Source organism: Sciurus carolinensis, chromosome 9 (genome assembly GCF_902686445.1).
Source record: "Sciurus carolinensis chromosome 9, mSciCar1.2, whole genome shotgun sequence".
Classification (NCBI taxonomy): Eukaryota; Metazoa; Chordata; class Mammalia; order Rodentia; family Sciuridae; genus Sciurus; species Sciurus carolinensis.
Window position 1 is genome coordinate 133139250 of NC_062221.1, and position 26097 is coordinate 133165346.

Sequence of the window (26097 nt, forward strand, 5' to 3'; positions counted from 1 at the left end):
TCTTCCCCTTCCAAGCGGCTGCAGGGCTGAGGGTCAGAACACTGGCCAATGACATGGGGCTGGGAATGTCCTTAAAGGGAGGATCCCTGCACCACCTCTCCCCTTGCTCCAGCAGTCCTGCAGGCTTAGGGAGTGACAGAGAGCTGGAAGGAGTCTGAGCCTCTGAAGGCCATGGATACAGACATTTATTAAATGACAGCAAAATACACTTCTGGGCTATTTAAGCACTGAAACATTCAGTTTTATCTTTTATATGAAGCAAACTTAAACCTACTTGCAAGAATTATATTCAAAACCTCCATTAGTAAGTAAGAAAAATAGTTGTAAGTCTGAAGAACTTTTGATTCACTTGATTTGAACCACAAAAACAAAGCAGCAAAATCTATATTGGGTTTCAAGGATAAAAGAGAAGTTCTCACCCGCAGGACTGTTCTGCTCATCAGTCCTCTTCCTGTACCTAGGAAAGCAGAGAAAAGAGATCAATCCAACTGTATCATCAAGGTCCTAGAGAGCCCATTTTGAAAGAAAAATGTGAATGAGCTTCAAAATTACAAAAAGCTGAAGATGGTGTCTCTTAGCCAGAGGAGAGAGGATCAGGAAGTTATTCTGGCAAATGTCCTGACCTCCTTATGAGATTATAATCCATTTGATAGTGTGGCGTTCATGGATTGTTCTTTGGCTTGCAAAAACAGAAAATTAAACATTCTGTTAGAACCTGACAACCATGGTTAACAACCAAAAACTAGAAGAAACCCTAATACAAAACAACTAGGTGGACGTTGTCAGAACCCAAAATGAAATTAACTTGTGTCAAACCCTGAGGAATGAAGCCAGGAAAGGTCATGAAGGGAGGGTCCTCACACTTGACTGCCTGACAATACCAACTGTCACAAAAGATTCTGCCAAAACCACAACCTCAAACAAAAATACTTCTGTGAGAATAATTGCCCAGCAATTGTCTGTTTGACCTTGGAATGAAGCCATCCTTGTTATTGATCCCTGTAGCCAACAATTGTTTAAAACATCTTACCCAACTCTTCTCATTCACCTTTAAAAACCCTTATCTTCCTTCCTCTGCCATAGTTCACCATGGCAATGCCTTTGCCGTTCCTAATTACACTGTTTTGGAGAGCCACTCTCTGTTGTTATTAGCACAAATCAAGCAATTTAGCCCAAACTCACCACATGTAACTGATTCTTGGGGAACAATTTTATCATATCATTTCACTTGGCCAGAGGCACACACAGTAATCATCTATCTTGGGAGATACAGAGGAACTTATTTTGCTCAAAGTCAAATTACCTAATGGGTAACTGAATGGTAATGTTAATGGCCAGAGGAAGCATTCAGTAACAAATACTTCTAAGTTTTCTATAAGGTAAAATGTCTGTATCCTGCCTTGTGATATAGAATTTCAGGACCTTCTATCACACAACTCCCTCTCTGTGCTGTGGCAGACCCCAAGTCCTTTTGAAGGGCATCCTGGTGTACTCTGTGGTTATCTCTAGCCACCCATGGGCACAGCAGGGTATCCTTGTGTGCAGGTATGCACTAATAGCAAGCTATCCAACTTCTGTGACAGAATGTTCCAGAAGAAAATGACAACCTAACCTCCACAATGAGCTCTTCAATTCCCAGATCAAAAGCTGAACTGCCTCAGCCCAGGTGACTGTGCAGCCTATAGCACTCATCAACGGGCCATTCACCAGCTCCTCCTCCAAAACGCTCATCTAAAAAGTTAGCTAAGGGACAGATGGGCTGAGGCTCCTCCTGAAGCCACACCACTCAAGAGAACAAGTACCTCAAATGGTAGGCTGGACCCTCCCTTGCCTACAGAAAACTACACCAACTCACTGGGGCCAAGGATAATCCCATCAGCCTGCACACTTTGAAAAATCCCAGGAAACCACCACAGGCAAGGTAAGAAGCACACGGGTCACATGTTACACCAGTGTCGTTCCTACGACAACCATCCAAGCATTCCCCGGAGGTCGAGGTCCAGGAACACTTGCACTTCCACTGAGCAGACAATTAGGTTCAGTGCACAGGAGACCCAGATTCACAGCACTGGTCCTGTCAATACTGGATCAGTCGAATTTGTAGCCCCGCTCCCACAGGTGTGCGACATACCATAATTTGTCTTTTATATGTTAGCCCTGCCCATGGCTTCATCTTATTTTTATATTCTCATTCTCCTTTTCCAAATTTTCTTTTGATTTCATCATTCTGTCATTTCTCTTCCCCCACCACATTCATTTATCTTTTCAAGGTAAAGTACAGTGTAGCTACAAGGAAGAAGCCCGACCTCAGCAACAGACATGCTACCCAACAGAACTCCGCCCCGCAAGGATTGCCCACGGTCCACACGGCTCCATGGGGAGAGTTCAGCAAGCTGAAGCACAACTCTTACCTGGAAAATGAGCAGGAGTTAAGTTCCTATCTTCAAACTTCCTGTCTTTCAGCCACTTCTTTAGCTCTATAAATTCAGACTTGTAGCTCTCATTCACTGGTTAGGAGAAGAACAAACATGCTCATTAAAAGCATAGACTACCACTGTAAAAGAATACCTCTGATCAAGAATAGCAGACAGACTGATCATAAAAGGGAATAAACTTCAACAAAGAAGTTTATTAAAGTTTAGTATCAACTAAAACAGCAAGACCATTAACTATATGATCATCTCCACAGAAGCTCAGAAGCATTTCATCAAGTCAAACATCCATCCTGATAAAAATTCTAAGCAAACTAACATAAGGAAAATTCCTCAGCCCAGTAAATAATATCTAATAAAGACACAATGGTGACAAACAGTGCTTTCAAGACCAAGAGAAGCATGTCTCACCTCTCCCTTTTCATTAACACCAGTTCACATGGCAAGAAAAACAAACCTAAGGAATGAAACTGGAAAAAATAAGTAAACCTGTCCTTATTCTCAGAAGACGTGGGCACCCATAGAGAAAATCTAATGGGCGTCTACAAAAAAGCAACCAACTAGCCAGCGTGGGAGCACACACCTGAAATCCCAGTCACTACCAAGGCTGAGATGGAGGATTGCAAGTCTGACGCCATCCTGGGCAATACAAAGAAATACAATCTCAAAACTATGAAATAATAATAATATACAAATACTAAAATACTATGTTGCAGAATACCAAATCAACTTATAAAAATTCAGTAGTATCTCTATGAGCAAAAGACAAAAATTAATATTAAAAATATCATTTGAAATAGCATCAAAAAATATAAAAAAACCTAAAACTTAGATAAATCTAATGTAGACCTACACATCAAGAACTTCAAAATATTACAATTAAAAATGTAGAAATAGACTCTTACAAATTGAATGACACTGCCCTCCCAAAATAAGTATGTTGAAGTCCTAATCCTAAAACAGTCACTGTATTTGAAGATGGACCCATACACAGGGAGACTCAGGTTTAGGAGGTCAGGAAGTCACGAGGGTGGGGCCTTAAACAAGGAATTCGTGGTTTTACAAAAGGCGAAGAAAGAGGACTGAGGGTGGTAGCATGTGTTTACCGTATGTGAGGCTATGGGTTCCGTCCCCCAGCACCAAAAAGGAGGGACAGACATGATCTGCTGTGTGCAGACGGTGGTGATGCTGCTGGCCACTAGCCAGGAAGACAGCACTCACCAGGAACCAAATCAGTAGCACCTTCACCTTAGATTTCCCAGCCTCTACTACTATGAGATGTAAATTAACATTGCTGAAGCCTATTCTATGGTATGTTGTTACATCAGCGCATGCTGATGAAGACCAAGACTAAAATATGTTCTGATCAAGTTAAGAAACAGATGGTAAGCCCTAGAACTATAACTAAGGAAGTAATCCAAAACAACATAATGAAAAGACAATAAAGAACTTAAAACAGCACATTAGAAAATACTGATTTCATACAAAAGAGTAAAGAAGAAATACAGGAACAAAAGCAAAGATAGGAGACACACAGAAAACAAAATGCAAAGTAGATGTAAAATCCACCTCTATCAATAACACTGAATGTCAATGATTAGGCAATTTGGGAAAAAGCAAAGTTTGGTAGTCTGGATAAAAACAAGATCCAAGTATATCCTGTCAAGAGACACACTTCGGAAACTGAAAGTAAAGGATGGAAACCCACTGATCATACACAGCACTAGGAAGCTGAGGTGACTACTCCAGTTGAAGACAAGAAAGACTTTCAAGCAAGGGTCAGTAGAGAGAGATCTTTAATAATGATGAAGGGGTCCATCCATCAGGAAGATACATCAATTACACACAGATATGAACCAACAACAGAGCCCCAAATACATGAAGCAAAAACTGGAAGAATTAAAGGGAGCAGTTGTCAATTCTACAGTAATTACTAGACATTTGAAGACCCCACTTTCAATAATGGTTAGAACAACTGAGCAAAGGATCAAGAAGGAAGCAGAGAAGCACAAGGACCCAGTCAGAACTGAAAGACAGATACTAACCACGTCACCCACAGCAGCAGAAAGTGCATTTCTCTCAGGTGCACGTGAAGCATTCAGGACAGACCATGGTACAGACCAACAAGCAGTGGCAAGAACATGGAAAACTGAGACTCACAAACCGCTGTGGGAGTATAGAACATACAACCACTTGGGAAACTTCCCCATGCTGCAGTTTCTTACAAGTTAGACACCCGTCTGCCATGTGACTCACCACTCCTGCCCACGTAGCTATTAAGGAAACAAAGATGTAAGTTCATGCAAAGACTTGTGCACAAATGTTCACAGCAGCTTCACTTGCAATGGCCCAAAACTGTAAACTACTCCAGCAATCAGTTTGAGGGAGGCAAAACCTGAACTCTACACCCAGGTTAGTGCCTGGGGGTCCGCAAGCACACTGGCAAAAGACTCCTTACCAAGAAAATAAAGACAGAATTTTATTCACCTCTATACCCAGATATTCACAGAAAAAATGCAACTCAAGGAGGTGGGTAAAATGTGGGGCTTCAGTACCATCTTACTAGGGTATCTTGGTTGGGGAGAAAGCACTTATGGGAAAATGAAGGGCCGTTAGAAAGACACAGGCCCCCAGAAGAGATGAGAGCTATGACAGTCTTGTGATGACACTTATTAAGGTGACTTCTTATCCCAGTGCCAGGTTCTCGTCTCTAGTGATAAGAGTCAATCTTCTCAATTTCCAAAACTTCTGGGCAGATTTATGACCAGTGAACACTACTCAGAGGCTTTGGTTTTAAACAACAGGAAAATGAATTCAGGGGTGTTAGGTCAGAATTTGGGCCACTATATGAGGGAGAGTGGAGCAACCAAGGCAAAGGGCAGCACGCCACACGGTGACTAAACAGGCAGGAAAACTCCACTGACCCTTACCTCCACCTGTCACTCAGCAGGACCCCCACCCATTCTGGCCTATAAAGACCCTGGGCAGCAGGGGCCATGTGCAATTTTCTCCAGCTCGCTACCCTGACCTGTACCCTGGGGGACTGAGGATTTCGCCCAAGAACCAAATTCCAATAAAGCTTGCTTCGGCCGCTTTCTGTCCGATTTTATTTGACCACTAGCCGTGCCCCAGAGCGTACATTTGGTGCCGAAACCCAGGAGGGTTTTCGGGCTTCCCCGCATCGGGGTTGAGGTCCACACCCTACCTCAGATGAACCAGGAGAGTCCGTTCCGCTCCATCCCATTTCTCTTATCCGGCATCAGAGTGGGTAAGTGCCCTGGGGTTTTCCCGTTTGCCTTTCCAATCTTTACCATCCAATCCGCACGGGGTCTGTCTGTTGCATGGGCCACAGACGCAGTGTCCATTCCATTTGGGCTCTGGTTGCCTTGGAGACATCCCGGCCTCCAGTTAGCATCCCCCCCATTTATTCCGTTCTGGACCCCGGAAAGTCAAAAGACATTTTGGCTTTTGGCCCGTCCACATTTTTCTGGTGTACACAAGCTAATATTGGGATGCCTTTTTCTGCTTCTCTACACCTATCTGGGTAAAGTTGGACAGCTAAGGGGAAATACCAGTACCTCATTGGACCCCAAAACTCCTTTGGGCTGTCTCTACTGTAATTTTACTAAACTGGGACTCCCCCAAGACTTACAGGTAAGCGGCTAGCTTTTATTTGATGGTGGCCTGGCCTCAGTATGTTTTAGATCTCAAGATGGCCACCAAACGGTACTCACGACCATTTGCAAGCTTGGATTTGGCGCTGCCCTGCCCTTTCTTCTACCTGTTCCACCACCCAAGTTTTCACCACCGGTCCCAAACCCCACCCCCTCCACGTTCTGGCCAGAATTCCCCTCCTCTTCCTGTCCTCCTCCTGCAAACCCACCTCCTCCTCCTATGGATACAGCTCCTCCTCCTCTTCCTCCTCAAAACCCTCCCACCTCCCTCCCTTCCTTCTCCTCCAGAAGGTCCCTCCACCCACTCTGTTCCCTCCTCCCCTGTGAGTACTCGTTCAGGATCTCATCAGACCTTCCCACCGCCTAGCCCAGAGCTCCTTCTCCTCCGGAGGTGGCGGGTGCAGAGGGCGTTGTGCCAATCCAAGCTCCATTCTCGCTCCAGACTTAGCCTGTCTTCTTCCACTCTCACCCCAGACTAACCTCCCTGCATCCAACAGCACCACAAGATCCTGCCGACCAAGTCCACCTAACGGACATGACTCTCCCCACAGATGCAAAAAAAAAAGTCTTTTACCAGAACTTCAACAAAGTGATAATTAATGGCCGTGTCATTTTTCCAGGACACTTGTTTTTTTTTTTTCTTAAATCCTGTATTTTTTGAGCTCATAACATTGATGTTTTGATCAGTCCTATTTTTATTAAACTCGAGTTTTTGAGTATCTGTTACACTGCAATGAAAATCTCACCTATAAAAACTATAAGGCCTTTGTTTTTGTGTTATGTGTATATTGTGTTGTCTATTTTGTGTCCAAAAATCGTGACATATCATGACTTACCTCACACGTCTCCAGGTGGTCAAGTTTAAAAATGTTAATTTGTTTCTAGAACTTGTCTCTAACAGAAAAGAGGCCACAAATACTGTTCAATATACCTAGCTGATATCTTGGTTTTTACAGTAAAATAAGAATTTGACATGTATGGGATTACTCAAATATGTTTCTTGGAAACATCTAATTAATTTACAGCGTGTTGCCACTGGCCTCCTGGCGCAACCAACCGGACCTTCCTACAAACTGGTGGCATATCTCTCCAGGCAACTTAATTCTGCCATTCGTAGGTGGCTACCATGTCACCAAGCACTGACTGCAGCAGCTAAATTAACTAAGGAGGGTCTAAAACTCACCCTACTCCAACCAGTAACTGTGTTTTCCACCCATCGACTACAGGACCTCTTAAGCCATAAATCCCTTCCATTCCCACAGGTGCTAGAGGTCCTACGTTCACCTTGTGAAGACCTCTTCAATTACCCACGCCCCTCACCTGACCTAACCATTTTTGCAGATGGCAGCTCTGTGCTGGGTCCCAGTGGACATTGTAGAACCGCTTACCTCAGTAGTCACCACCCCGAGTTCTGGAAGTCAATTGCCTTCAAGAAGGGAACACTTCCCAAAAGGCCGAACTCTTTGCTCTGATTAGGGCTCTAATTCCATCCAAAGGTAAACAGGTTAACATTACACAGATTCCAAATACGCCTTCTTGATTGTTCACTCACATTCGGCTATTTGGAAGGAGTGCGGATTTTTCACCACAAAGTGGTCACCAAATAGGAAAGAAAAACAGAAGTTTCTAAGTAAGGAATGTATTCAGTAGAAGGGAAAAGAAAATGTTTCTGGGTAAGAAAGTTCTTGTGTGATGAAATATATGAGGGTTGAAGAAAGTGCTAAGAAAGTCTGTGTAAGTAAAAGGCAAATTTCAACAAGTTTGTATAACTAAGTTGGTTATATGTATGTGAGACAATCAGTTAAAGCTATTTAAGGTTTTCCCTAAGGTCAAATACTACTGTACTGATATAAGCCAAAGTTTAATCTATATGTTAAAATGACAAGGATTCCTTTAAAAACACTAATTTACCCTTGACATTGTCTGTTAAATTTTATTCTTTATAAGCTTCTTAAAATGACATTTAAGAAAGAGTGTAATGCACTATAGCAAAAATGGGACAACAGTGACTGAGACTGGGGTCTCTGACCTCATGGCTGTGGCATGCCTTGTACCTGGGAGTGTTCCTGTGCAGGAGCACAAGATGCCTAACTGCTGTAGCAGTACCCTCCCTGGGGAGACTCTGTGCACGAGTCCTATCAGCTCTGACACTGATCTCAGACACACAGTTCTTGGATAGGAAGGAATTCTTTTGCTAGATAACCAGTGTTTCATCAGCTCCCTTCTCTGGTTCCTGCCTGCCTTACAGTAACTTTGGACAGCGGACTTCCTTGAGAGCTACACAGAGCTCCTAACATTGCACTTTGCAGCTGTGAAAAAGTTACATCAATGTCCTAGTCTCTGTAGCTTTCCTGAAAACAAAGAATAATGCTTACATAGTCTTTAACCTGATAATAAGACATACATAAATGAAGATTGCTGACATAACTCTTTAGATCTGCATTTCCATCAGAGAACAGAGCTCCATCTGATCTCAGTTTAATCTTCAAAATCTGTGTTTATAAATTTTTATTTTCTATTCCTCCTTTGCCCTTCACTGAACTTGAGAATTTGGTCATGCTGGTCATGGTAAAAGAGGTAAAAATCTCCTTCAGAATTAGAACATTTTACCTAAGATTTGTGAACAGCCCCACCTTACCTGAGATAAGGCTCTGCATCACACACTGCTGCATGTTAGAATGGCTCCAAAATAAGCCAGACTTTAACCCATTTAAAGCTGTGTTCAAAGTTTGATGTTTGTTGTAAAGATTACTGTGATCTCAAACAGGTGATATAATGAATAACTCAGCCAAAATTCAAGATAGCTATTGCACCAACTGAATGTTTTACTGTTGGTGCCAACTGAATGTTTTACTGTTGGTGATTTCATTTTGTATTTTCCTTGTGAACTCTAACTGTTGCCTGATTAATTTTTTGCAGAAGTACTGCTTCAAGAGCAAACACCGTAAATTAACTTGAAATAGTAAGGTATCACTGATAGGGCAGATAATGTAGACCCCAATTAGATAAAAGGCAGTGAATAACTATAAAGTCATAGACATTGAAATTAAAGCCCAGTATTCTTTATGACTGGTGAGACTGGCCTGCTGGATGGTTAATATCAAATTTAGAGATTGAGATTAAATACAGAGGCCAAGAAAAGCCAGTATTTGGCTCTTGCTGAGAGTCAGCCTGAACCAGGGAACAAGAGAACTTCTTTAAGGAACTTTGCAACTCTGGGCCACACAACCTCCCGAACAGGGAGATTCATGAGACCACTGGAGGATGAAAAGCCAATCAGTGCACCTGTTGCAAAGGCGGATCATTGGAAAAGGGAGACATCCCTGATGCTTCCAAGGGAAGCCACCTCATCGAGGAGACCAAGCCTAATGGATGGCACTAACGGAGTTAAGAAGCTGCTCTTAAGCTCCCTATGAGTGACCCCTGTGGGAACTCAGCCAACCCTTAACAGACAGGAACAGGTCAATTTGACTAGCTTGGTCTTAAACACCTAGCAAAACAGTTAAAACTGAAATATAGCCATTCTTGGGCATTTAAAAGAAACAACAGTTAAATGCAATCTAAGATGTATACTTGTGTTTACCCACCTAGAATAAATAAAGACTGGAAGCTACAAGAGAGAGATTCTTAGGCAGATGTACCTGCTAACTATCAAGAGAAACTGCCAGAATCAGGAGTTTTTAGTCAGTTTAAGGCCTACAGATCCTCCTAAGCTACACAGGTAGGCTTAATCTATGCTTGCTAGTATGATTATCTAGCCCTAAGTCACAAAAATATAGAGATCACTACTAAACACAGGTTATACCAACAAGAGGACTTGGTTATGCGGTCACTGCCACCAAAAAGTTAGAACAGCAACTCCAGAAGGTAGTACAGGCATCTGCTGCCCCCCTGACATCCCTGCAAAGATGAATATTATTGAATATTATTACTCGAGTTTCCTTGCAGAACTGTCAAGCACTAGATCCAATGGCAGAAAAAGAGGGAACACGCCTCTTCCTAAAAGAAGAATGTTAATGCTGCATCAATGAAACCGGTCTAATGGAAAAAACGTCGAAACTCTCAGACGTCTAAATGAAAGGCTGAAGCAAGAAGGATAAAATGACCACTGGCCAGGATGGCTGAACTCCACTCTTGTCACCTGGCTGACCCCCTACCCTTACTCCCCTATTTATGAGAGGATTTCTGCTAATAATTGCTCCCTGTCTTCTCAGGTTTGCCCAGAACTGCATGAGTGAGGCTGCCAGGTGACATACAACCAGATGCTCCTACACTCCCCGCCTCCCCACCGACCTAGAACCCGAACCTTTCTTTCCCCATGACACCCCCTAACATGCAGGAAGTAGCCAGATGGACTCCGGCGCCCTATATCACCAAAAAGATTGGGATGTTAGGTCGGAATTTGGGCGACTATATGAAGGAGAGCGGAGCAACTGAGGCAAAGGGCAGCGCACCATACGGTGCCCAATCAAACAGGCAGGAAAACTCCACTGACCCTTTCCTCCACCTGTCATTCAGCAGGACCCCCGCCCATTCCAGCCTATAAAGACCCTGCGCAGCCAGAGCCACGTGCGATTTTCTCCAGCTGGCTACCCTGACCTGTACCCCAGGACTTGGGGGATTTTGCCCAAGAGCCAAATTCCAATAAAGCTTGCTTTGGCCGCTTTCTGTCCGATTTTATTTGGCCACTGGCTGTGCCCCCGAGCTTACAAAGAGAAAAAAAAAAACTTAAATATATACAATATATTATAGATCCTTCCATCATCAACAGGATGAACAAACAATGGAAGAAAAAAGAATGAACTATTCATACGAGTAACAATGTGAAATTATTTCAAAATTAAATAATTATATTAAATAAAGGAAATCACATTTTTTAAGAAAAAGGCACACTGTGATTCTATTTATACAAACTCTATAAAATGCAAACTAAACTGTTGTGACAGCAAGTGGTTACCCAAGGTTTGTAGTACAGAGGGTTCAGGCAGGGATGGTAGAGATTATAAGAAAAAAAAAAAAAAAAAAAATGGAAACTTTACAGGATGTATACACATACCAAATTACATACTTTAATTATGGAATATTCATTATGTGAATTATACCAATAAAACCTTTTTTAAAATGCAAAGGCATAAGCCTTTCAAAGTATGTTATCAACAAACAAATAGATTTTGCGGAAAGAGCAATAAATTAATAAGCATAAGCATTTTTTATGTGTTTATTTTGAAAAGTGGTAGCACTGTGTTGTCTAAGCTGGCACTGAGCTTCTGAGCCCAATTGATGTTACCCACTCATACTCCCAATAGCTGGAACTACAGGTACCCACCAGTATGTCAAGTTCAATGAGAATGAGCACATAAATACACACAGATAGACACAGCTTTATGATATCCTCTATGAAAAACATGTAATAAATTGCTGACCCTCAAAAAATAGTTTAGTTTGGAAAGATCTTCATGAGAAACCCTGGAAAAATAATAGGTCCTCAAAGAAGAGGACAGCTAAAAAGGATGATTGCAAAGACTAACATTAACAAGTAGCAGATATGGCATTTTCAAAAATATAGGACCTCAGTTCAGTCCTGAACACAGGCGAGAAAGCAACAAGCTGGGAGAAGGCAAAGAGAAGTTCTAGGCTAAGGAGGACTATGGAGAATGGCAGAGCTGGAAGTGAGGGCCCTTGTTCAGAAGAGGTGAGCACAGATGACATACTGCCAGGATACAGAGTGGCCAACTGGAGCTCCCTTACTGAGAGACATGAGTGTCAGCAAAAGGAGGTGAGATCTCACACAAAGGCATGAGGATCCCAGGACACACCTAACCAACAGGCAACAAGGAAGCACTGAGGGCAACAAGAGGACAGAAAAGAGGGTGGAGGCAAAGGAGCAGCTGAAATCATCCCAGGGGGCAAATGGCGGAGTGGAAACCAGCCTAAAGTCAGGCTATGGAGGGCCAGGAAGCGTGAGGCAATTGCCTCAAGATGGTACCCACATGCTTGGGGTCAACTAGGAGGAGTGTTACTAATTTTACACAGAAACCATTTACATTTACACAGCACTGTTTAGTTGTCCAGGCATTTTCATCAACTGTCTCTCCTTCTGGCTGAGTTACACAGATTGAAGTGACGAATTTACACTCCCACGTTTACATCCTACACATAATTAAGGTCATGGCCAGAAACAGAACCTTGGTCATACCAAAAAAGACTACTGAAGCAATAAGCTAAATATATTCATATACTCACCAGGGTTGAAAGAACACAAGGGCACCATTAAAAAAAAAAAAAAGCGCTCTTTAATAAACATTACTTTTGGACAATGTCTACATGGTTTTCAGAAAAGCTATGTGTATCACTGGACACTAGACAAAAAGGAGCTCTGTTTTACTAATAAAACAAACAAAAGCGTACCTCCTCTTGATTTTGAACTTCTGAGGCATTTTCGTCTCCTGATCCGACTTGTCCTCCCTCTTCCCTTCTGCATCCTGAAACTGGAGTTTGTGCAGATGCCCAGTCTGAAATAGAAAGCATGTCTATGTCATATTTTCCAGGTGCAAGACAATAACCACCCTTGGACCTCTGAATATGCAAATGTATATTTGGGTAAACTGTTTCTCTAATGTGCTTTTTGTTCATGAAAAGTTTGTGCCATAAGCCTCTGCAGTAAAGGAGACCCCATTACATGAGTCCCTCTGAAACAATTTCAGTTTGAGGCCCTACTGAATGTTGATTAATGGCAGAAATCTTCATAAGTGATTTTTTTTTTTTTTTTTTTTGGTACCAGGGATGGAACTCCGGGACACTCAACCAGAGTCACAACCCCAGTCTTATTTTGTATTTTATTTAGAGATAGGGTCTCACTGAGTTGCTTAGCACCTCGCTTTTGCTGAGGCTGGCTTTGAACTCAAGATCCTCCTGCCTCAGCCTCCCAAGTCACTGGGATTAAGGGCGTGCGTCACCAAACCCAGATCATAACTGATTTCAAAAACAAGTGCTTGGTGACTTGCCCATCGCAATCCTGACCAACATTTAGGAAAGCATCAATTTAAATTAACCAAACTTAGAATATGAAGAGCTAGAAATTCCTGTTCCATAAAGTCTCTGACAAATCAAAAAATTCGCTTTCAGTGGCACAGTCCTATAATCTCAGCAACTCAGGAGGTTGAGGCAGTAGAATCACAAGTTCAAGGCCATCCAGCCTCACCTACTAAATGAGACCTCCAGCTCAAAATTTAAAATAATAATAATAATAATAATAATAATAATAATAAAGCGCTAGGGGAGTAGCTCCATGGTAAAAATCCCTGGGATCAATCCCCAAATTCCCAGCACAAAAAAAAAAAAAAAAAAAGCCTTCAGTGTATACAATGCTTTGCTCGTCCTGGCCATCAGAGTACTGAAACGAACACCGTGAGGTTTTTGCAATCGACTAGGGAGCGAATGAGAGCCAAAAAAGCAGACAAGCCAAGGAGATAAGAGGAGGAACGGCTGCTGGAGTTCCTACGTGCGGCTTCCACAGAAGCAGCGCTCCGCGCCCGCCGCACTTTCCTCCGGGGCTGGGGCGGCCCGCGCGCTCCCTGCGCCCTGCCGGCCACTCACAGAGGCGCGGGCCTCAGGCGCGACGCCGGGCCACCCTGCTGTCCCCGAGACGCACGCCCGAGGAAACAGGCCGCGCGAGCGCACGGGCGGGCCGGGGCTGGCGGCGGCCACGCACCGGTCTCCTACGCCCAACTCCAGAGAAGCTCCTGCGCGCCCCAGCCGCCGCCACCCCGGCAACGCGCGCTCCGACCGGAAGTGCGCGCGGTTTTGACCGGAAGTCCCCTTGGCTCACCCGCAAGCTCTCCACGGCCTCTGACACGGAGCGGGCGGAGGGCGGCCGCAGGCAGGTGCCACTTTCAGAAGCCCGCCCAACCCGCAAGGCTGGAGGCCAAGAGTCGCCACGCCCTCCTTCGGGCCTCGACCGCCCAGACGTCCGTCACCCTCGGAGCTCCGCCCCTTCCGCTGCGGGCTGCCGCTGCGCGCGCATGCGCACCTCTCGCGACTCTTCCGCGTCGCCCATATGCGCCCAGGTGGGAGCGCCCGGCATGCGCAGGCGGATAGCGCCCTCCAAGGAGCTGACCTACCGCGTCTTTCTTTTCTTTTTTTTAAAGATGTTGATAGATCTTTATTTAAGATGTTAAGATCTTTATTTTATTCATTTATTTATATGTGGTGCTGAGGATCGAACCCAGTGCCTCACACATGCTAGGCAAGCGCTCTGCCACTGAGCTACAACCCCAGCCCCGAAAATCCCCTTTTTTTTTTTTTTTTTTTTTTTTTTTTTGGGCCGTGCTAGGGATCGAACCCAGGGCCTTGGGCTTGCAAGGCAAGCACTCTGCCAACTGAGCTATCGCCCCAGCCTCCGGCGTCTTTCATTAGGCACCGCTATGATGCAGCTCCGAGGGCCGCCCGCCAGCTCTGGAGGACTGGCGTCACCTGGTGCCCATCCGCTCCACTCCTCCCTCCCACGCCCATCTGCCCACCTGCCCCGCGCTTCCCTCTCTCTGCCCAGACCCAGACCCGCCTTGCGGGGGGGATTCCAAGTAATTTACGTCAGTACCAGCTCTAGGAGACCGAGCTCCACTTCTGCCCACCCACCTTGGATGTGGGCTGTCCTCCTGAACCGATTCCTGCAAGTAAAGCGTGGAAGAGGGGCTGGTTGGAACTAACCTGGCAAATACCACCTTGGCCAGGTGGTGGAGGATGCGGCCGTTTACCTTTACAGGTGATGAGCTCTGCTCCTTCTAATGTTGAAGACTGAATACTAGAGAAGCAGCCAAGGCAAGCAGATTAAGCAGGTTTTATTTAAAGGTAATAATACAGACTTCTCCCGGGAGGAGGAGGGGGGCCATGGCTGATGTTCTAAAGTTCCCAGAAGTGAGTGCACCCTATATCTTTTATAGGTTAAGGTCTCTTTCGTTCTCCAGTTCTCTCCCCCCTTCTCTCTCCTTCCTGCCTACATGACTAGGCCTGGTTTTGCATTAAGTGAGAAGCCATGGGCAGGGGGAGGACCAAGGTGATTCAGGCAGATAAGGGGCCAGAGGGCATTAATTAGCAGCTCCTTGCTTGCAGTCCTTGATAAAGGCAGGTAAATTTGGTAATCAATGGGCTCCGGAGATCCTTGACATCCCATTCTTCCAAGGGCAGTCTTCAACTTCCAGAGGCAGATGGCTTCATGGCTTCATTTCCTCAATTTGACCCGATCCCCTATTTCTACACTAACTACCTGTCCTTAATTCTGGCTTCAACATCATCGGGAATAAGTCACGTGAACCACATGCTCCTGCTGTATTCCTCCCCAAACCCATAATCCCCTTTCTTCCTTGAAAAAGAAAAAATGAACCCCAATATACCTGACCAGTACTCCTAAATCATCTTATCTGTTATGAAAACCAAACTCTGACAAGCTATCATAAGCCAGAGAAAACCAGAGACACATGACAATTAAATGCAGTGTGATATCCTGAAGGGGATCCTGGAATAGGAAAGGGATATTAGGAAAACGTGTTGAATCCAAATAAGGTGTGGAGCTTAGTTATTGCAGTGGCTTCAGTGTCGGTTTATTGTGACAAAAACAACATAGTGTTAGGTCATATAGACATGAGCAAGGTCACTGGAAGGGACAGGGAAGATAGGAGCAGACCAAAGGGAGGGATCCCAGAACCTGCTGTCAGAAAGGCTACAACCAGTTGTGGTCAGAGTTAGTGGTTCTTTCTACAAACAGCACACCCACTCTGTCAAACAGATCTGGGGCATGCTCCCTAAACTGCAATATGTTCAAGATAACCTTAGGCAAACTACCAAATCATTATATATCATATATCATATAATATCATAATATCATTAGCATTGCAATCCCCCCTTATTGTAAACATACTGTACACCTAAGAAAACTATGGCAATGTAAGGGGACAAATACCTGAGGATGGTGGGAACAAAAGGTGAAGAGAATAATTCTATAAAATGAGCCTTCGCCAAAAAGCAATATGCCTGCAGCCCTGTCTAGTCTGAGGGGTCAGGAAACATCACATTCCTCAACAAACTGGGGGTGGAAGGCCTGGCAGTCAGTGTAGATGGTGAATGATGTTGGTGGAGAGGATGAGGGCTGGTCATCACTGGGATCCGGGTTAGCACTTCCCAACCCAAGGGATTACCCCCTGTGCCGCTCCTTCCGGCCCTGAGGCACAGACACAGAAGATTGTGGGGTTCTGGAGATCTATGGAAGAGCAAGACACACCCACTCCCACAGGCACCCAGCTCTGGGCCGCCTCCTCTCCAGAGAAGTCTGCTACCTTGGTCCCGCTCTTAAATAAAGTGCTTTCTTTGCTTGCCTCTCCATTCTTTGGTGTTTAATCTTCAACACCAGGGGAACAAGGACCAATTCCTGGTAACAGCAACACAGTGTTTAATTCATGAACTGACACTTTGATCATATTATTTACACAGGAAGCAAGGTTGCTGAGGAGGATACTCCTGACTTATACTCCTGACTTATGGGAGATATAGCTCAGTGGAACAGGGGAAGAATTCATAATACAAAACTCTTTTTAGTAAATTATTTAAGGAAGGGTGGTCAGGGACCTCATGTGCCGCATCTATTTCCTGCCACTCTGACATTTGACACGGCTCTGTTGGAGTAGAGGATCTGACACTTGACACGGTCTGTTGGAATAGAGGACTCAACACTTGACGCGGTTCTGTTGATCATCCTCCCTCTTGGGGGCCATAGGCATGGCATGTCTCCATGTGTAGTTACTTTTTAATATTAATAATCAATATATCATTAGAAACATTGGAAAAACATTGGGAAGGGTTTACTGTATTGGGACACAGAATAGTACACAATAAAAATTTAGCAGTAATACATAGATTATATATATATGAAAATAAATAATTGTAGCTGTGCTCAAGTTAAAAGGAGCCTGTGATTGCTTTAGTATAATAATAGATGGATAAAGAGGCATTCCTCTGATCTTGGATGCGATGTTTAGCCTTTGTTGCTTTCCTAGTTTTAATAGTTGATTCTAGAGATACTTTACATAATAAAAATATTTAGGTTAGTCATAAATATGATGTGTTTTTCCTATGTTTAGTCTAATTCTTTGAGAATCAAAATAAGATTGCAGTCCACCATTATATGAAATAGAATAGACTAAATATTAACTATAAGTTGATTTCTTTGCCCTTTGTTAATAATAGTAAAAACTTTTCACCGTTAAACACTGGAGTTCATGGTGGGGGTGGTTTCTCAGAAAATCTAGTGACATGTTCTGAAGGTTGAAGGCTCGCAGATCATGGTGCCTTCAGTTTAGCTGGGAGGCAAGGTTGTTTTGGTCTGGGCTGTCATACAGAGAGAATGTGTACTTTAAGAAGCATAGATGGTACTTTTGAAGGTTTTTCTTATTTTAAACTAACCATAAAATGATATAATCATTACTAAAAAAATATCTATAAGAAGACTGGCAGAAAAAATAAAGATTCAGCCTCAGAACACTTGGTGTCTCCGTCTGCTGTTTCTCCACTGTGCCGACACCTCCCATCCACCTAGGACCCCCGACCCCTGCTAGGGCTGGACCCCGGCACTCATGTCAAAAGTTATCTAGAATAAATAAATTTTTTTGCAGTTGGACATTTTCAGGAAGGTGCTTAAAGGTGGTGTCAGAGCTAGGCTCCTCCTCCCTGGGACAGAGCCTTGAGTTGTTAGAAATTTTGTTAGTGTTTGGGAGTTGAGGTGGGGGATCAGGTGGACTTTCCTGGGGAATGCTGGGACAGCTTTTGAGCTCTTGGCCTGAAATTATATAACTGCCTGCCAATCACTTGCCAATCATTAACATAGACACAAGGGAGGAACTAAACTCAAACCAGATTGAACATGAAAACAGACTGAACCCAAATCCAGGGCTGCTTGCTCTCTTGAGACAGATCACTCCATGTTCTCTGGACTGTACTTTTGTTTTGTTAGATAAAACAGTTGTGCTTATTTACTTTATGTGCTCTGTGTCTCCTCTCTGAGCCAACCCACTCTGCTCTGAGAGTATATTCTTAACTTTTTAAATAAACTTTGCTATACTTTTGCCTTTTTTTTTTTTTTTTTTTTCCTTTTTTAGTACTGGGGATAGAACCCAGAGGTGCTTTATCACTGAGCTATAAATCCCCAGTGATCCTCCTGCCTCAGCCTCCTGAGTCCCTGGGATTACAGGCATGTGACACAGTGCCCATCTATTTTTGCTACTTTTCAAATCTTCCCTTAAATCTTCCAATAACAGAAGAACACAATAAGATGATCAGAAACAATAGTAGTAAGATGTTAATAGGAGAAACCAAGTTAGGGCATACTTTTAATTCTCTGTATTGCACTTTCAACTTTACACTAAATTAAACTATTATAAACTTAAAACTTCAAAAAAATGTGTGGGCTAGAAACAGATGCTTCCAAACATGGAACTGTTAAAAAAAAAAAAAAAAAAAAAAAAACTGATAAAAGCTTTTAAGAGTTTATTTGAACAGAGATTCATGAGTGGGGCAGGATGAACTGGAATTTCTTTTGATTTCCACCTGGAAAGAGTACCAGGAGGCAGCTTTTAGAGGGTGAAAGTGAAAGCAAAGCAACAAAACTGAATTTTAACAACAAAAAATATGCCTTATTTGAACTATTCCCATGGGAAGTCCAAGAAAATACCCATTGACCACTGTCATTGGCTAGCTTGAGTTCTGTTGTCCTTTAAATTGTGTGTGTGTGTGTGTGTGTGTGTGTGTGTGTGTGTGGTAATCTCCCCAGGGGCTTGCACCTGCACGTGCTCCTATCAACCACTGAGCAACATCCTCAGCCCTCATATTCTTTTACATCTCAGTCAGATTTTGGTTTTCATAAGAATCTAGAGCATTAAAGCTATTTCAGTCTAATGACCTTTCATTTCTTTTTGTTAATTTTTCTTTGTTACTTGGTTGGCCTACTTAATTACTGTATTTAACAGATTGAGACTCAGTGATGTCTTTAAAGATCGACCCTTTTTCTAGCTTTCCATATTACCATCCTTGGGGAGTTGGCTATTCCATACACTTTTTGATTTGTTCTCTTATGATCTCAAGGTAATTGCCTCAGCTCTGGGCATCACATGCACCTGCCCTCTAGACATCAAGAAAAGTAGCATTGAAATAAGGCCTTTCTTGTAATGAAGAATGAAAATAATGTATGATCGTATTTGCTACATGGGAACTGACAGAGGTTCTCTCCCTGACAGGACTCTAGCGAGATTCCTGAGTTAAAATTTGTCCTATAAAAACTACAGACTCTCAGTACAAAGGATTTTGTTCACCCATGCCCCCACCTCAAACAACTTAAACACTAACAAAGTTCCTAATAGCTCAAGGTTCTGTCCCAATAATAAGTCTAGCCCCCACTCCACCTGAAAGCACTTTCCTGAAAATGTTAGAAGCTGCAAACAATTGACTATTTATTTTAGATGACATTTGACATCAGGCCCCTGACCATCCTTAAAGAATGAACTAAAAAGAGCTTACTTAATATTATGAATTCTTCCCCTGTTCCTCTGAGAGTATCTCCCGTGAGTCAGGAGTATCCTCCTCAGCAACCTTGCTGCATGCGGTGGAAATAAGAAGGGATGAAAGTCTCTCTCCACGCAGCAGCCAAGGTTCCAGAACTTTGACTCTCACAACTCAGGCACATCTTCCAGTTTAATGGATGGCAGAAAGAAGGGAGGTCCAGAGCCTCCACCCTACTCCTTGGTTTTATTTCTCAGATATTTGAAACCCAGACAAAGTGCTTTGTGCTGGGGTACCCCAATAAACAAACCACAGCCAAGACCCAGAGCTGGGGATGTAGCTCAGTGATGGGAGAGACCCTGGGTTCCCCCCATGGCACTGGAAAAAGAAAAACAGACAATCAAAAAACCCAACAGGCAAAATTAACATTGTCAAAATGACCATACTACCAAAAGTGTTATACAGATTTAATGTAATTCCTATTAAAATCCCAATGACATTTTTCATAGAACTAGAAAAAGCAATCATGAATTTCATTTGGAAAAATAAGAGACCCAGAATAGCCAAAGGAATCCTTAACAAGAAAAGTGAAGCAGGAGGCATCATGATACCAGAACTTAAACTATACTACAGAGCCATAGTAACAAAAACAGCATGGTATTGGCACCAAAGTAGACATGTAGACCAATGGTACAGAATAGAGGACATAGAGACCAACCCACAAATACAGTTATCTCATACTAGACAAAGGCACCAAAAACATGTTGGAAAAAAAAATTAGTCTCTTCAACAAATGGTGCTGGGAAAACTGAAAATCCATATGCAGCAAAATAAAGTTAAAACCCTATTTTTCACCCTGCATGAAAATCAACTCATAGTACATCAAGGACTTAGGAACTAGAGCAGAAACCCTGCAAATCTAGAAGAAAAAGCAGGCCCAAATCTCCACCATGTCGGCCTAGGACCTGACTTCCTGAACAAGACTCCTAAAGTACAAGAAGTAAAATCAAGAATCAATAAGTGGGATGAAATCAAACTAAAAAGCTTCTTCACAGCAAAGGAATCAATTAATAATGTGAAGTGAGAGCGTATAGAATGGGAGAAAATCTTTACCGTATGCACCTCAAATAGAGCATCAATCTCCAAGATACATGAAGAATTCAGAAAACTTAACACCAAAAAAACAAATAACCCAATCAATAAATGGGTTAAGGAATTGAGCAGGCACCTCACAGAAGAAGCAATACAAATTGTCAACAAATATATGAAAAAATGTTCAACATCTCTAGCAATTAGAGAAATGCAAATCAAAACTACACTTAGATTTCATATCATTCCAGTCGGAATGGCAATTATCAAGAATATAAGCAACAACAAATGTTGACGAAGATGTGGGGGGAAAGATACACTCATACATTGCTGGTGGGACTGCAAATTGGTGCAACCACTCTGGAAAGCAGTATGGAGATTCCTCAGAACACTTGGAATGGAACCCCATTTGACCCAGTTATCCTACTCCTTGGTTTATACCCAAAGGACTTAAAACCAGCATACTACAGTGATGCAGCCACATCAATGTTTACAGCAGCTCAACTTACAATAGCTAAATTATGGAACCAATCGAGGTGCCCTTCAACAGATGAATGGACAAAGAAATTGTGGTATATATACACAATGGTATATTACTCAGTCTTAAAGAAGAATGAAATTGTGGCATTACAAATAAATGGATGGAACTAGGGAAAATCATGCTAAGTGAAATAAGCCAATCCCAGGAAACAAAGGCCACATGTTTTCTCTGATAAGTGGATGCTGATCCACCGTGAGGGGTGGTAGGGAAGAATGAAGGAACTTTGGATTATGCAGAGGGAAGGGAGGGGAGGGGCGGGGCGGTGGGGGTGGGAAGGACAGTAGAATGAGACAGACATTACCAACCTACATGTGTCTGATCACACCACTGGTGTGACTCAGCACCTGTACAGTCAGAGGAGTGAGAAGTCAGGCTCCAAGGTGTCCACTGCATTCTGCTGACTCGTATAACCAATTAAAATAAATAAATAAATATCTTAAAAAGAAAAAAACAGAGCATCAGGCCTCCCCCTCCCCACACTGCTCTTGCTCCCTTTAGCTCACGGTGACTCTCCGGATCTTAAATGGAAGTTCCAACATGTGGCGCTCCTGACAAAGCCCCTGGGTTCAGCTGTCAACCAGCCGACCAGTATGGGTCCCGCTCGACTTTTCCCCGTGGGCAAAACCTACTGCTCAGCTTCATCCTGTCACTCAGGGCGCAGCTGCTGTTCACCAGCGGGGGATCTCAGAGAAGTTCCCTTCTTCTGTCCCCGCAGCCCTCTCAGGGCAGCGTCCAGGGGCTTCAGAGCCGTGCCTCCGACTTCCTGAGAAGGCCAGTGCCCACCTATACACGCGGGCCCCTCAAGTCCCCAGTCTGGGGGGCCACGGCTAACTCAGCTTGGAGGGCCCTTAGAGGAATGCCTGGAATCGTCCTGAACCGCGGGGTCTGTGCGCGGCCAGGTCAGCAGTGGAGTTCCACCACCCACAAGCTCAGTGACCCAACGCCAGCGGGAGGAGTGCTCGGGAACCTCCGGCCTGCGCAGGCGCACAAAAGAGAAAACCGAAAGCGAGACAGATTACAGGGAGGCTGGTGGAGGTGGAGGGGCCCGGCCTCCCGCCCTGGGGGAGAGGTCTGCGGCCCTGATCCTGGTTCCATGAGAACAAGGCCAGCAGGCAGCGGGCGGCCTGCGCACTGTGGCTTTACCCGGTGGACCAGACCACCCACAGGAGTCTGCATTTCCCACGTGTGCCAAGCACTGCCTTCCAGCTAAAGTCTTGCGCCACATTCTTCAAATAAATGAAGATGAGTCGTAGCTGATGGAGTATTATTCAATTATAAGTGTATCTGAGAAGTTGCTTTTCGTCGTTGTATGCATTTTTTTCTAATCAATGGAAAACTGAACTAATTACCAAGCATTGTTTGCAAAGTTTTTAAAGTTCAAGGGGGCTTTCACTTTGAAAGGTATAAAGGAAACGATATATTTAGGTCTGAAAGGTTCCCTAGTAGCAACAGGAGAAATTCTGGAGTAACAGAGGAGTCAGCAAGCTACAGCCCATTGTCTGTCTTTCCACATGAAGTTTTGCAGGAACACAGCCATGCAATTTGCTTATACGCTGCCTTAAACCTGCTTTGTAGTAGAGTTCAGACTGAGACTGTATGATCTGGAAAGCTTAAAAGATTTGCTATTTGGCCCTCTAAAGAAGGAGTCTGCTGGTTGGGGCTGTGGCTCAGTGGTAGCACACTTGCCTAGCAGGTGTGAGGCACCGCATATAAATAAGTGAATAAAATAAAGATCCATCAACATCTTAGGAAAAAAAAAAAAAAAAACACATGACCTCCAGTACATGAAATATACTACAGCTATCAAAAAACAAATCAACCCAAACCGTATACACAAACAGGGAAAGAAGTTCAGAAGAGAATACTGAAAACGTTCACCTCTGCCTGCCTTCCGAGGCGGAAGCCATGCCCTTGGTTTCGCCCAAGGAACTGGTGCACTGGGGAGGAACACTGGAGGGAAAGCAGGACTCGGGTGGCAGTCAGTGCCCCTGGGGCGATCCCTGCATGGGCTTGTAAATGCTTTTCCCAGATTGAAAAGGCAAATGTTATTTATTTTTATAGTTATTTCATGGTCGCATTTATCAATTAATTTTTTTCTGTCTTTGGAAATTATTTAGTGTATGTTTCAGGGTTTATGTCTTCCACGCCCAATCGTTACTTCTTGCCTTAGCACCGATTTTGAATAATTCTCCCATTGCCCCATTAGCTGTTAATGCAACCTTTTTCATATACTAGTGAAACCAAAAGAAAACCTAAATAAAATCTCCACCTCACTTGCTTTGGGTTACTTGCTTTTAGTAGGCTTTGAAAATCACGAATTTTGTCAGGCTCAGGGATGTGCGCCTGTTTTCCCAGCAATGGGGGAGGCTCAGACAAGAGAATCACAAGTTCAAAATCAGCCTAGGCAACTTAAAGAGACCTTGCTTCAAAATAAAAAATAAAAAGGTCTGGAGATGTAGCTCAGTGGTAGAGTGCCCCTGTGTTCAAGCCTCAGTGTGGCAAAAAAAAAGGGGGGGGACCACTCATTTTGGTGGTCACACAGCTCAGCAATATTATCAGTCTCCCGCTTTCCTGTAGGTGACACCTCTTACAAGCAGCCTATAATGAAAACAGTTGCTGAGGTTGTTTCTTTTCAGGGACTTGAAGGCTACTTTTGTCACATACACTGGCTGTCACTTGGGCCTATGCAAGAGGCCAATGGGATTTTTTTTTTTTTTTTTTTTTCTTTTTGGCACTGGAGATTAACCACAGAGCTATACACTTTGTCCTTCTTTTTTTATTTTGAAACAATTTCTCGCTAAGCTGCTGGGATTACAGGACTGTGCCACCTCTCCCAGCTTTACTTTGACAAAGCCAGATGGAAACTGCACCCTCCATTCATGCTAATGCCATTACCCGACATCCTGTGAAGAACCATAAAGTTTGCTTGTGCATGCTCAGACCACTGGTGACTTCAACTCCAATCTCACATTCCCATTCGTCAGACCATCCTCTTCTTTATCCCATAAACATCCCTAACCCCTACTTCGGGGGTGGCAGAACTTGAGATTTGGGTCATCCCTGCACTACAGACAAGTAAATAAGCTCCTTCTCTTTCACCAAAGTTGCCCCAGTGTTGACAGAAAAGCAGGCCTGATTGGGTAACAGCGACTTCTTGTTAATACTTGATGGTTTCTATAAGGTATGTTCTGGAGCGTCGTCTAGCCCCCTTGAAATGTCAGTTCTTGTGAGGGGACCAGTTTTAAATGGATAAACAAACCAGTTTGAAAATCTTGATCCAGGGCCCCCTCCGGCGCTGCCTTTTTACTCAGCAGGTGCTCTCGGTGTCCCAAGCTCTCACCATGCGCCACCAGTGAGTGGCCCTCCTACCTAGTCTAAGGCAACCTACGTCCTTAATTCTTCTGCACTGGCTCACCGCACCTACAGAAGCAACTGGCAGCGTGGAGAGGCTGCCCAACCACAGAGGAAACCTACACTCAGGTGAAAAATCACTTAATTATTCCAGGTGACAAAGACAATCCAGAGGGTGCATATCATATGACTCCATCTGTGTAACCAGTTTCCAAGAACAAACCGGAGAAGCGGGGAGCAGATGCCTGGTTGCCAGGGGACAGACTGGGGTTTGGGAGCAAGAGGAGAGTTTGGTTACACAAACACAACAACAGAGGTCCTTCTACCCCTGGAAATGCTTTGTCTTGAGCACGGTCTGTACGAAAACTACACATGTGACAAAATCATACAGAACTAACTACACACCCAGAAGTAAGGACCCAAAACAGAAGTACTCTGAAAATGACTTGTGCCTTCTTTTGTTGTCAATATATGTGTGATATCGTACTAGAGTTTGCAGATTGAGGGAAACTGGGTGATCTGTAAGACCTCTATTGTTTTCTTACAACTGCCTGTGACTCTATCATTACCTCAATAAAAAATTCCATTGAAAAAACCAAGGGTCTTTGACTTTTTGTTAAGCAATTAACAGGAAAATCACCTTGAAATGGCAACATAATTAGAATCTAAAGCAGCTCTGTGCAAAAGACATTTTTGCAATGATGCATATACCCTATATCTGCACTGCCCAATACAGTGGCCACTGATACATGTGAGCACTTCAAATGTGGTGACCGAAACTAAAAATGGAATTTTTTTTTTTTTTTTTTTTTTTTTTTTTTTTTTTTTTTTGGTACCGGGGATTGAACTCGGGGCAACTTGGCCACTGAACCACATCCCCAGACTTATTTTGTATTTTATTTAGAGACAGGGTCTCACTGAGTTGCTTAGCACCTCGCTTTTTCTGAGGTTGGCTTTGAACTCACAATCTTCCTACTTCAGCCTTCCAAGCCACTGGGATTACAGGTGTACGCCACCACCCCCTGCTGAAAAAATGGAATTTTTAATTGCATTAATTGTAATCTATTTCAATTTAGATTTAAATGGCCACTGCAGTTGGTGGTACCTACGGGACAGGACAGAAATGAAACTCGTTCTAGTCCCCTCTTCCCTAATTGTAAGTAGCAAGGGGTGATGAAAATTTATTCCCAACCTCTGAACCAACTTATAAACTTTCTCAGCACCAGTCCATTACTTCATTTTAAAATGGGGAACGAAAGTTACATCCTGACATACGATTTGTGAGTGTGTGTGTGTGTGTGTGCGCGCGCGCGCGCGCGTGCGCGCGCATGTGTGTGTGTATAAAGGGCTGTGAGGTGCCCTGGCACCTGTACCCTGCAGCTCTCAGAGCCAGCCAGGCAGGATGGTGTTCTTGCAAATACACGGTGAAGTAACTGTAAGCTGGGGGGTGGGGGGGGGGGTTTCGTTGGGC

General features: G+C 43.7%; 1 protein-coding gene across 5 annotated transcripts in view; it reads right to left on the reverse strand.

Moving 5' to 3' along the window:
- The window catches only part of Setd4 (SET domain containing 4), a 35907-nt gene extending 13730 nt beyond the window's left edge, over nucleotides 1-22177 (reverse strand). Inside the window, exons 1-4 of one of the 5 annotated variants that reach the window (XM_047564794.1) lie at nucleotides 21905-22177; nucleotides 12515-12618; nucleotides 2412-2507; nucleotides 420-457 (exon numbers count right to left, since the gene is read on the reverse strand). In XM_047564794.1, the coding sequence (XP_047420750.1) occupies nucleotides 420-457; nucleotides 2412-2507; nucleotides 12515-12587 (207 nt within the window). In that variant the 5' untranslated portion in view covers nucleotides 12588-12618; nucleotides 21905-22177. Of the gene's footprint in view, nucleotides 1-419; nucleotides 458-2411; nucleotides 2508-12514; nucleotides 12619-13702; nucleotides 14130-21904 lie in introns of those variants that run through there. The other 4 variants (XM_047564793.1, XM_047564791.1, XM_047564795.1 and 1 more) reach the window with 4 other exon arrangements.
- Between the last annotated feature and the right edge of the window lie 3920 nt (nucleotides 22178-26097).